The sequence below is a fragment of the Quercus robur genome, chromosome 9 (genome assembly GCF_932294415.1).
Source record: "Quercus robur chromosome 9, dhQueRobu3.1, whole genome shotgun sequence".
NCBI lineage: Eukaryota > Viridiplantae > Streptophyta > Magnoliopsida > Fagales > Fagaceae > Quercus > Quercus robur.
The window spans coordinates 35,176,111-35,189,084 of record NC_065542.1 but is presented as its reverse complement, the minus strand read 5'-3'; the positions used below and the strand labels follow the sequence as shown (position 1 = coordinate 35,189,084).

Below are 12,974 nucleotides of genomic sequence, written 5' to 3'. Positions count from 1 at the left end.
TAAAGTTTCAAAGCGCATTTGGTTCTTAAAGTTTCAAGTGGGCATTATTGGAAAAAAATTATCTCTCTCTCTCTCTCTCTCTCTTAAGTTGAAAACTCTTGCCACCCCTAGGTTCAATAGGTGTTTCTAACTCATATTAACGCCAAAGAGAAGACTACCTAAGGATTTCAATGAGAACATGCTTATAAATTCTTAAGATTTTTTCAATATCCTTTGAAGGATGCGTCACTAGCCTTTCTCATTACTTATGTGGGCAAGTAGCGGATATGACTCCTAAACTTTATATGAATCATCAACAAAACTCAATAAATTCATATGACATGATAATTTCAGCTTATGTGCATGGCAAGAGAGCAAAAAGAAACCTAACACATTGACATGAAAAATTCAGTTTTGTTTTTTTTCTTTTTCATTTTTTGGTAAAAGAGGGTTGCATTAAGAAAACTAAGGAACAAACATAGTCTTAGGACACTTCCCGTTTAAATACAGACCATTAAACTCAGTTAAGAAAACATCAACAACATCCACAAGCGAACAACTAAAAAGATTAAACTGATTTTCTTGGGCAACTCCTATCCTAGCCAGCTTGTCAGCAGTCCTGTTAGCTTCTCAAAAGCGATGTGTTAAACTGAATCTGATGAATTTGGGTAGCTAGTAGCCTGCAGTCATCCACCATAGGGGAAGCCAAACTGTTAGAGCAATTTGAAGTAGACAAAACATCAATAATCAATTTAGCATCTAACTTAACTTCAATAGTATTAAAATTTCTATTTATGCAGAGTAAAAGCCATCCCGTAAAGCCCATAATTCGGCTATATACCTAGAAGTGATGCCTATATTCCTCACAAACCCCATGATCCAAGCACCTTCGATATCACGAATAACTCCTCCTCCTCCCGCTAGCCCCGGGTTACCAAGTGATGATCCGTCTGTATTCAACTTAACCCATACACGGGCCAGTTTTTCCCATCGAATCTACTTCACAACTAGGTGGGTAGGGGTTTTTGGGGAGTAAGCATAGAAGAAAAATTTCATTGCTCTCTACATTGCCTCTTTAGCTAGCATGGAGTTGGTTCTTTTACACTTGAATACCATATAAGAGTTTTGATGAGTGAATAAAATGCATTAATTTCATTGTACAAAATTGATCCATATATATACAAGGAAAAGAGCTACTAACTGAGCCTAACTAACTTCCCAATCTATCCAAATCTTCCCTCCAAAATTAGTTATGCAAATACACCAATCACCAAACAACGCGTGTCTATAATTAATAAAAACTAAGTACACCACATCCTAAACTACAAGTAGCATAACAAACAGAAAGACTAAACTACAATCGTTTATGCAGAAGCTAACAAGAGCTTGTCCTTCCAATACTTTGCTTCCATCAACCTGAACCTACTGATATACCACCTGATTCCTATTGTTCCAGATGGTCCAAAGTCCAAACAGTAAACGAAAACATTATATTCCATGGAATAGTGCACCAAGACCTTGCCTTAATAGTAGCACAATTGGTTGACAACCATTCGTTGAAGTCTTGAGTGACGAAGGAACAACTAGTTGTGGAGATTCCCAGCTGGATCCGTATGGGTTTTTGATTAGGCAATCTCGAAGGGCATGAAAAATTGATTAAACATTAGCTTGGCAAAGAGGACAAGTAACATCAATATTCATGCCTCTTGATGCTAGACATTCTATAACCCCAATGCTGTTATGACAACACTTCCAAAGGAAAGTTTGAACTCTTGGAAGGATTTTTAGGTCCCAACCCCATTTTCCATGGAAAAGATCAAGAGAACCCAGCCCTGTTGCAATCATATTTGCACTTGTTAGATCAAAGTCCCCATGTTTTGCCCCCATCCAAGTCAACCTGTCTTGGTTCCTTGAAGCTATAGCAAACAGGGTTGCTATAGTTAATTGCTATAGAAATTGATTGAAAAATTTAGCTTTCACAAAACCAAATTTGTTACCAAAGTTAATTTCAACTCTTTGTCCTAAATTTTTAATGGAACATATCCAAATTTACATCAATTGCATTTAGTATCTTAAAATAAACAAACAAATAAATAAGTAATAAAAAATTGAAAGATGTTATATCCAAAATCTGTGATAATAATGAAAAAGGGTAATTAAATAAGTTGATGAAAGTGACGAGTCAAATTAAGTGTTCAACCAATTCATTGCAATGCTTACTTGGTAGCATGATGTCAGATTTCCAATATATAAGTTTGATAATTTTAATTTTTGATTAAATGTTGAATTCACGATATAGAGTATAGAGTAATATTGAATGTGGCCCTCCAATTCTTTAATGATGATAAAAGACAACGTGTAAGGACAAATTACAATACAATATTGCCAAGAGTCTTGTAACTCAACTGGAATCTCTTGCCATTTCTAACAAAAACATTTAGAGTTCAAATCCCCTTTCCTCCATTGTGCATTAAATTATCCACAAAAAAAGAAAAAAGAAAAAAAAACAATGCAATATCAAAAAACAAAGTGATTTTCCTATAAAAAAATTAAAAAATAAAAATAAAAAACGAAGTGATCTTATCTAAGGTGTCTCTAGCATGTCACACAAGAAGACAATATGATCTTATCTAATGTGATCTTTTAGGATAGATAATATGACCATCTTCGACAACAATGTTTCAAATTTTTTTAAGGAATCAAAACATCCAATGTTTCAAAAAAAAAAAATCTTTGTAATCATTTTTGCATAATATTTTCTAATAGAATTTTATAAATCATGTGATGAAACTAAAGTTTTCTCTTCCACCCATTGTTCACACTGGTTGATCCGGTTCTCCAACACATCTACAAAAGGATTGAGCAACTACTCATAATAATAACCATTACATTCAGTTCCAGATTATGATAACGGCAATTCCCTTCTTCCTCTTCCTCTAATAAGGCCACTAAACTATATATTTCATTTCAAAAACTTACCATTCACTCCCTAAAACACGCACACTATGGCACATTATGCAACTTCTCTCCAACCCTTACTACTACTACCACTTCTAATACTAATTCTCCCATTGCTAACTTTCTCATCAAGGCTAGCTTTTGATGATAACCCATTAAAAACCGGCTTCCGGGTTAGCCTAACACACATTGATGCTGGCCTAAAAAACCTCACAAAACTGCAACTCATCCAACGAGCCATAATCAACCGGGTGAAACCTCGACTTGAGAAGCTTAGTGCAATCACAAAAAATGGTCGAATTGATAATATTAGAGCCCCAGTTTATGCTGGGGACGAAGAGTTCCTCATGAACTTATCAATTGGGACCCCCGTGGTACCTTTGGTTGCGATCATGGACACAGGTAGTGACTTAATATGGACATAATGCAAGCCATGCACATACTGTTTCGAACGAGCAACCCCAGTTTTCAACCCAAAACTATCTTCTTCTTTTTCAAGTGTTACATGCTCTAGTAAGTTGTGTAAGGCTTTGAGAAATTCAAGGTGTGGTAATGGGTGTTGCGAATATTTGAATGTTTATGGGGATGGGTTGTCATCACAAGGGTTTTTTTATCAAGGGAAACTCTCACTTTTGAAGAACAGGTTTCTGTGCCAAGGATAGGTTTTGGGTGTGGGGTGAACAACCAAGTGATAGGAATGAACAATGTTGTGGGGATAGTGGGACTTGGGCGTGGAACTTTGTCCTTTGTTTCACAACTTGGTTCAAGGAAATTCTCGTACTGTTTCACTTCAATTGGTGACAACAAAAGTAGTAGCCTTTTGTTTGGTTCTCTAGCAGATTTGAATGTCTCAAATGGGGCAATCAAAAGCACCCCATTGATAAGAAATCCAATTCTACCATCTTTTTATTACTTATCTCTTGAAGGTATCACAGTTGGGCAAACTCTCTTGCCTATACCAAAATCATTGTTCCAAATAGGCAGCAATGGAGGTGGGGGCCTGATGATAGATTCCGAAACCACAGTCACTAGTTTACAAGAGGATGCTTTCGACATGCTAAAGCAGACGTTCGTGGCACAAACAAAGCTTCAGGTGTCATATTCATACACAACAGAGTTTGATCTTTGCTTTGACTTACCCTCAAAAAATGTTAAGGAAATTAAGTTCCCCAGATTGGTTTTTCATTTCAAGGGATTAGATTTGGAGTTGCCAGCAGAGAACTAAATGATACTAGATACCAAGTTAGGACTGGTGTGCTTGGCAATGAGGCCTACGGGTAGGTTGTCAGTTTTCGGGAACTTTCAGGAGCGAAACATGTTGGTTCTTCATGATCTTAAAAAGGAGATTCTTTCTTTCATTCCCACTAAATGTGATCAGCTGTAGGTTCTTTGGTTAACCTGCTTCTGCTTAAGTCTCAATATCTTTTGTGTGCATTAGAAATTTTCTTAGTTTAGAATCATATAACTTTATATGCTCATGAAAAGTTCACAACAATTTTATCATTTGATTATATTTCCCTAATCCCCCATTTGTATGCCTGGTTCTAATGGTTCCCACGTCAACCATGAGAAGGCAACATGGCCTGTATTCATTAGATGAACATAAGTTCTAATTTCCGGATTTGGATCCCATGCAAATAAGGGGTGTAATAGCATAAAATGGTCTGCAAAAATTTGAAAAAATCTTTGCCATTGGATCATATTTTTCAAATAACTTTTTACTGTATACTTTGTTTTTAAACTTTTCTAATCTGATCCAATGGCAAAGATTTTTTCAGCTTGTTTTGAACTTTTTGGATGCTATTGCACCCTCCCATTTCCAGTCCCACGCCAACAAATTCCTAATTTCAGAAAGTAGAGTAGTTTGGTTCTAAGTGTAAGCTCAAAGTCCATTACTGCACAAAATTTTAGATGGAGTCAAATGAAAGAAAGAATTGATCCCAACTCCTACTAAGCAAGTCTTCCCAATACAATTTCGTGAACATATGCATGTCACTGTCACTCTTCCCTCAGCAATGCTGTTTTCTCAAGTACATGCTTTACTTCCTCACGCCAAAAACTAAACTATTATTAAGATGCAAATAAAAGACAAGCTAGCTCTACTGCTCTAGAATGAAATTCTAGATGAAAAAATCCATCCAGCTCTTTGTACACACTTCGGACCCTAACCAACTAAAGTAGTCATAAAATAAACAAAAAACCTCCTCATTTATCTGTTACTCAACTTCGAATCAAGAGTAATAATATGCAAATGAAGAAAAGATTAACAAAGCCAAGATTGTTGGGAACTTGAGAAAGTAGGGAAGAGTCACCTACGGACTCTGGTACATGAAGCCTACCTTATAGGTCAAGAGTAGCTTTAGCCAACAAGGCACAGTACTAATTACTAATTAGTAAAGGTAATAACCAGAGCACTAATAGTCAAGGGAAGCCCAATCTTGTTATGAAATTCTAATTATTAGTAAATTCAAACACCAAAAAAGAAATCCAGCAACTATGCACATATGGGGCATGGGGTGGGGGCAATTTTATAAAATTTTACAGAGAATTCCTTGAAGTCACACCTCAAAGAGCAGACCATGCTGCAGATATTTGAAGTTATTGAGATTCCAATAAATTAAAAACCATTAAGTTCTCATCAGCATATTCAAAATTGTCAAAAGGAAAACAAAAATTCAACATACATAGTCAGACAAGCAGTACACCCACACAATTTATGAGCATTCTGCTAATGAATACCAAAGAATAGATTACAGAAATGCAACTGGTCATACCTCAGAATGCATAGTAAGGCAGTTAAGTAAAACAATATAACAGGCACCAATAGGAAACTAAGGACTCTCCACATCAATAAATGAGTTTGACAGTAGAAACAAAGAAATAAGAGTTAAATACAAGAAGTTGAACCAGTCAAAAAAATGCATCAACCATGCGGAACAAAACCCCACCATCAAGGCATACAATAATCAGCAGTATTACAATGACATGGACATCATGAGCTTGACAAAAAAAAATAAAACAAATGCAGATGGAAACGTGGCTAATGAATTCACCAAGGAGGACGCATCAGAAGAAGCACTTGCAATAGGGCTGTTTGCAGGGGGAAGTCCAAGTCCTGGAAGTGACCCAGTTGTTGTTGTTGGCACCCCCGAAGACTTGGGTGTTGGGGTTCCAGCGCCATTGGACTGAGGTGAAGGTGATGGCGCAAACATTGAATCCCTGGTTACTGAGTTAGGTGGTGCTATAAGTGGAGGAAATTGCTGTGCTCCTGCATCATTTTTTAAAAACCAATCCAAAAACAACTTAAGAGCTACAGTGATAAAATCACAAAAATAGAAGTGTCAAGTGAAGCTTTATGTGATTACTTCAACAGATTTCAACATTGAAGTGAACGAGACATATCAACTTTACATCTGCATTCATACTCAAGTGTTCAGTATAAAGTGAGTTGTTGAATATTAATTGGCTCCCTAATTCGACCTTATTTGAATTTAATATTTCAGCATATTCTGCACAAAGGCTTTGAAATCCAAGTGGTTTGGTTGTCAGAAAAAAATTCCATTAGAGAAAAAACAATCCACTGTGTTAAATAGTTTTTCACCATATCATCATCACCAACAAAGATATCAAGAAGAACATTACCAAAATCTTTGATTTTTTTTTTTTTTTTTTGGTGGGTGGGGGGGTTGCAGTCATTGCAATTTTTAACAGCAAGAAGCGAATAATATCCTCTCTAATGTGCATTCCAAGTACCCTGTAGGAATATAGGATGCAAAATCTTTTACCTGGGCATCGGGGTTGAAGAGATGTGGACAAACTGCAGAATAATTAGGAATGAATTAGCTTAACCTTCAAATGTAACTCCATTTCAGAAACTGAATCTCACGATTAACATAAGAAGATTAAAAAATAAATCACCAGATTATAATGGATAACAATACCTAGTGACTATGGTGCCATTGACGTAACCACCATAATGACAAGCAGTCACATTGCAACCAGCACTACTCTGCTGGAATGTAACATTCCCCAGCATGAGATTACTGTTTCGACATTGCATGCTCGAACAAGAAACAGCTAACGAAGCAGGCATGCAGTACAAACTGCATAAATACACAATAAAGCGGATTAATACTAGACCTAAAGAAGAAAATTTTATCTTCTTTAAGATTGAAATTAACAACAAAAGAATCAAAATGTAAGCAAAGTTGCTGAATCACTTGAGGTTCCCTGGCCCACAACTGCACTGCACACAGTGACTTGCTGTAATGGCATAGCTCCCATTCGGCACTATCAAGCCAAAATCCGAGGCATATCTTGGAAAATTAGATGCACATGCTGTAATTCAAAAAAGAAAGTAACTAAGAACCCTACCACCTCAATCATTTACAAACAAATAATCATAAATTGTACAAAACAAAAGCACCAGCAAATTTCAAAACAAATTCAGAACAACTAAAAATATCACTCATTCTTTACTGCCAAAACATGCAAATTCATCATACACATATCATTCTGAACGGAAGGTATAACATTAACAATACCGAGTGCTTAACACAAATTCCATCATAAATACATTTTTTAAATAAAATTCCATGATAAATACGTAGTACATAGCTTGTCAGGAGCCTCATAGCTAACTATTAAATTATCAAAAAGTAAAGATAAAAATCACAAATCTCAATAACAAATATTAACAATATTGTGTGTTTAACAATACATATTACAAAGAACGTATACCCTCACTTATAAAAGCTTAAGATCACAAAACTCAACAACAAATACTAACTTGTAATGTAACACTACAATATTACATGAAATTCAACCAAAACATACATAGAAAGACATAACCATACATAGAACAAACATCAAACGCTTTGTTTAACCAAAGAAACTGATAAACATACCTGGTAATGGAACAGCAAGTATATCTCCATCCTTAATAGCCGTGCTCCCCATAGCATTCACATCCATTAAATCAGTAATAGTAGTCAAATACCTTGCAGCAATCCCAGCCAACGTGTCCACAGGCTTCACCACATAGGACAAATATGTAGCTGGCAACGAATTATCAGTCCCATTGAAGCAAGTACAAGGCAAAGGCACCACAAGGCTCTGCCCCACGTCGAGAACCGAAGGGTCAGATATCGAATTAGCCTCTCTAATCTGATCAGCCGAGACCAAACCCGAGTATATGGAGTCGGCAATCGTGGAAAGAGTGTCTGAAGGCCGAGTCTTGTACTTGGTCGAGACCGATTTTCGAATACCATCGACACAGGAACAGGTTATGGGGATTTTGAGGAAGAGTTGTGAAGGAAGGATGTGGTTCTCGACATCAGGGTAAGAGATGTCGATGGCATTTGATGTGAGGATCGCTATGGGGTCTACTTGGAAGAGTGAGGCTACTTCGGAGACTTTGAGGTCAGTGTAGAGTGTGTAGCCCAAGACAGCGTTGCAAGAGTCAGAGTTTGAGCAGGGCTCAATGGTGGACTTTGAGCTCACATGAGCTACATTGGTGAAGATTGACAAGGAAAGGAGTAAAAAGAAGAGGTTTTGGAAGATGGGTTTTTGATTTGGCATCGTTTAGAGTTTTAGAGAGTCGAGAGTTGAGAGCTGACAAAAATATATGCTTCTTTTGGGCAATAAATGAGGCTGAAATGCGTTTTTTGCTTTGGTATTCAAAGAAATTGAAGTGGGTTTTGGACCTTTGGTACTGTTTTTTGGTTTGCTCTTCTTCTTCTATGCTTTGTTTACCAAAAAGAAGAAGAAATGGAGAGGAAGGTCTAAGATTGGTGAGACCTGCTTAGACACTTAAAAAAAAAAATGTGGGTTTTTTTTGGGTTTAGTAGACAGAGAAGTGAGTTTCAGGGTTTAGGGTTTGTGTTTTGTTTTGCTGCTGCTGCTGCTTCTTCTTCTTGCTCTACTTTCTCCACCCACAGAGAGAGAGAGAGAGAGAGAGAGAGAGATGGGTAAAGGGAAAGTTTTGAAAAGGATGGAGCGTCTGGGAATGGACAAATGTGTTGTATAGAGTGAACAGACATTAGTCAGATTCTCGAGCTTGGAGTCTCAAACGCTTTCTTTTTCTTGGTCTAATTTGTCCTCGTCAACATCTTTTATTCTCGGTTGTGGACATTGATGCTTCCTAGTCGGTCACTAGTGGTCCCCTTCATAGGCTTTTACTATCATTTTTTTTATTTATAAAATAGGCTTTTACTATCCTTCTTTTACCTGCAAAAATATTTATGACCCGTCTTGCATACCATTTCAAGCAACTTTTAAAGCATTTTAAACACTTTAATACATATTTTTACATATTTTTTTATCCATAGTTATATCAAAAATACTCGAATAACATTACTCAAACTTTTTTACCAAATACCCCTAAATGTTTATAATGTTTTCTACATTCTAATTTTTATTTTTACATACAACTTATTAAAACTAGCCTCTGCACATACTCAGAGGCTCTTCTATTTTTTTTTTTTTATATAAGTTAATAATTTGTCTCTATTATAATTTATAATTTTTTTTAATTTTTCAAACAAATAAAAATAATTATTATAGAAAAAAGACTTGGCTGTAAGAAATTGTTATTAACAAAAGAGATGGGTTTATTTGACCATCGAAGAAGCCCATTGTGAATTCCAATTGGGAAGAAAAAAAAATCAAACCTACAAAAGTTACATGAGAATTAATTGGATTTTATAGATCTAATGGAGATGTTGTTTAGTGTTTGTCCCCGAAAAGCAAGTAAGAGGCGAAATTTAGGTGAATACTAAACTTCACTCATGAAAAAAAGGACTTCTAACTGAGGAAGAATCTCATTAGATGAAGAGAATAAATATTGCATATCTTCTTTTAGAGAATAAAGCCAGTTGTATGAACAGTTTTTTTGAACATGCTCCAAAACCAATTTTTTTTAAGATGCTAGAAGAAAGTTAAGTGAGGGTAGAAGCAGTTTTCCTCAATCTAATAGGTTGGAAATAACTGTATTTGGGAAGGAGAGGGGGTGGTGGTTTTATTTGTGTTAGTCGGATGAAAAGATTTTTTGTTTTTTAGAAATAGGAGAGAAGTTTGAATCTATTTAGGACTCTAGTGGGAAGTTATACCGAGAATTATCTGGAAGTTTTTTTAGTTTTTTAATTTGAATTTATCTATTGTTAATGAGTTTATACAGGAAGGAATTTTTAAGAAACTACACTAAAATCTAGGATTTGAAATGGAGTAAACTTCTAGTTTAATGTTTGCCACTTTTTAGGGAAAAAAAATGAATCAAACATGCGGGAAATATATTAAATAAAGATTGTGCTAATTTTTAGGAAAAAAGTTTATCTTATATTTTTTTTTTTTTGAATTTTGTTGAATTACAATTTTAACCGCATTTTTTATTTTTTAAGAATAAAGGTTATCTAATTAGATTAGGGGTATTTTTTACAATAAAAAAAAGCAATAACTACCTTTTTGAATCCTCTTAATATATATCTAAAAATCTAACTCAATAATAATAATAGGGGAGAGAATATTATTATATTAAAAAATTCTTTACAAGTGGTTCTTATAAATAAGAACCCACTGTAGCAAGGTTATAAAAAAATTTGAATATACCCACTAGATGTAGTGGTTTTTTTTTTTTTTTTTTTTTGGGTTGTAAAATAGCAATCGGGGGTTTTTGCAACCCCAATGATGCTAGCTATACCATTTTGCAACCCCATCTACTTGAATTGAGCTTTATCTAGGTGTGAGTTGCTAACAAAATTTAACAACTATGTACAGTAAGTTTGTATTTACACAACTTTCTATTCATAAGGTTGTAAATAAATAAATAAATATATATATATATATATTATAATCTCTCACACTCTCTCTCTCTCTTTTGATAATTAGTTTTTTATATTATTTGATGATGTAGTCTATATTATTTGATGATGTAGTCTATATTATTTGAATAAGTTGTAAGTAAAAATAAAAACTAGGATGCTAAGTGAGTTATAAATTGGGTTAATAAAATAGATAAAGTAGGTTTGAAAAATGTAAAATATATTTTTTTTTACATCTTCCGATACTAGCTAAAGCCCTGTTTAGTATTAAAAATAAATAAAAAGCCAAACTCACCCAAAACTTCCACACGTTAACCTTCAATATTTTGTCCTAAAAACTTAACAATGAATAATGTCCTCGGTATATCTATTGAGCATTGTTCAATCAATACCCCAAATAAAAATCTTATTTTATTCACACCTTAGGAAAGATGGGTTAAAAAAACATATTTGAGGAAAAAGAAAATAATATATAAAGTAAAATAGTGATAGAATATTGAAGCTGATATAATTGTCTATAAATAATAGATCACCTAAACTGACAAAGTAAGTATGTTATAATAAATTTGGCTAAAAACTCACGGATGCAAATGCTCTTAATATAAGGAAAAAAAAATTCCTATTTTACCTAATCAATTTATAAATAGCACATATCAAATTATTTATTCTTTTTTTTAGAGGAATTAGTTAGTTAAGTTAGCATTGGAGAGGAACAAATTATTTAGTCTAATCTATATTTCATTACGATAATTGCAGCTCAAGTGATCATGAGTCCGTGACAACATTAATTTGGTAATTTTCCGTCTCCTTTACTGTGGACTATTGTTTTTAAGTTGTTTATTTTGGACTGTTACTTATGTAGGGATGTTTTGGTAATTTAGGTTTTTGCCTTTAAGATTTATGGGTATCCAAGCGAACCCCACGTTCGACTATTTTGGGTTCTATTGTCTGCTTTTCAGGCATGCGGAAACGAATTTCTGGTTTCTTGCTCGTTAGAGCATTGTGTGAAATCCCACCCACATTAAGGAGCGTGTCATACACCTCAAAATAATAGTATATTTTTAATATTATTTATCCAAATTAGTTCCATCTTTTTTTTTAAGTTACTCGAGAATTTAGGATATGTTTGGTAGAGAGTTTGAGTAATATTGTTTGTATTTTTTTGAAATATGTGTGGATAAAAGAGTGTGTAAAAATACTTGTAATATTATTTAAAAATTAAAAACATGTGTTTAAAATGCTTTACCAAATGGGTCTTTAATCTTTTTCTTTATTGTTTAAAAATTTGTGTTTTGAAGGCATGATGTTAATGCTTAAATTGATTTTAAACTTCTCTAAAAAAAAATTGATTTTAAACTAATTTCAATGCAATTTAGGTGTCAAAATTATGCTTTCAAAACATAATTTCACTAACCCAGGGGTTAGCCAGGTTAGTTGGACTCTTGATCTCAAAGTGCTTGTATTGGGCTTGACTAAGTGTGCTCCTTAATTCAAGTCTTGTTACTTGCACTTTGAAAATAATTTCCTGAACCAGTGCTTTACCCCTTCGTGGGTCCACCCAGTACAAATAGTGATTAGTCTCTGATTGAAAGCCTTGAGAAAACACGGTGGGAAACCAAAAAAAAAAAAAACATAATTTCACTTAAAATCATATTAACACAATTTAGAAAAATGTTAAATTTCTAAATATATTTTAAATATTGTTAATTAAATAATCATTTTACTAATCTTGTCTTGGAAAATGGCTACTTTCATCTTCTCTTCATTTATCTCTTTTTCTTTCTTTTTTGACATGACAAATTGACAATGTATAATTCAACAAACAAAGAGAAAAAACAACAACAACAATCAAGTGAAGATCATGACAATATGACTATTTTATATAATATGTGTGGTATAATTAAAGTAAGATCTCATCAAATGATTAAGTTCACTTATTCAAACACTGTGATAAGGGTGACAATATTTAATATGAATATAAATAGAAAACGTTTTTTTTTTTGTAAATTAGCATTTGGATTGTGTTTGGCATTGATTTAAAATTTTAGTTTTTTTACTATTCATGAATCTCATTATACTTTTTGGTATTATTTATGAGTCATTGTACTATTTCAACTACTTTTTAACTTTATCTACAATACATTCGGCAAAAAAATTGTAATTTCAACTAAATAAGTTGTTTACAAAGACTTTTAGTGTAGATTGGCCCCTATGTGCTAT

General features: G+C 33.9%; 2 protein-coding genes across 2 annotated transcripts; one reads left to right on the top strand and one right to left on the bottom strand.

The window, feature by feature from the left end:
- Positions 1-2,984: 2,984 nt before the first annotated feature.
- LOC126701010 (aspartic proteinase nepenthesin-1-like) lies at positions 2,985-4,162 on the top strand. Its single transcript, XM_050399158.1, has 2 exons — positions 2,985-3,339; positions 3,600-4,162. The coding sequence occupies exons 1-2, from the start codon at positions 2,985-2,987 to the stop codon at positions 4,160-4,162; spliced, it is 918 nt and encodes a 305-aa protein (XP_050255115.1).
- A 1,599-nt stretch (positions 4,163-5,761) lies between these two features.
- On the bottom strand, positions 5,762-8,972 carry LOC126698231 (lysM domain-containing GPI-anchored protein 1-like). Its single transcript, XM_050395324.1, has 5 exons — positions 7,845-8,972; positions 7,158-7,275; positions 6,879-7,040; positions 6,723-6,754; positions 5,762-6,205 (listed from the first exon to the last, which is right to left on the bottom strand). The coding sequence occupies exons 1-5, from the start codon at positions 8,515-8,517 to the stop codon at positions 5,913-5,915; spliced, it is 1,278 nt and encodes a 425-aa protein (XP_050251281.1). The 5' UTR covers positions 8,518-8,972; the 3' UTR covers positions 5,762-5,912.
- Between the last annotated feature and the right edge of the window lie 4,002 nt (positions 8,973-12,974).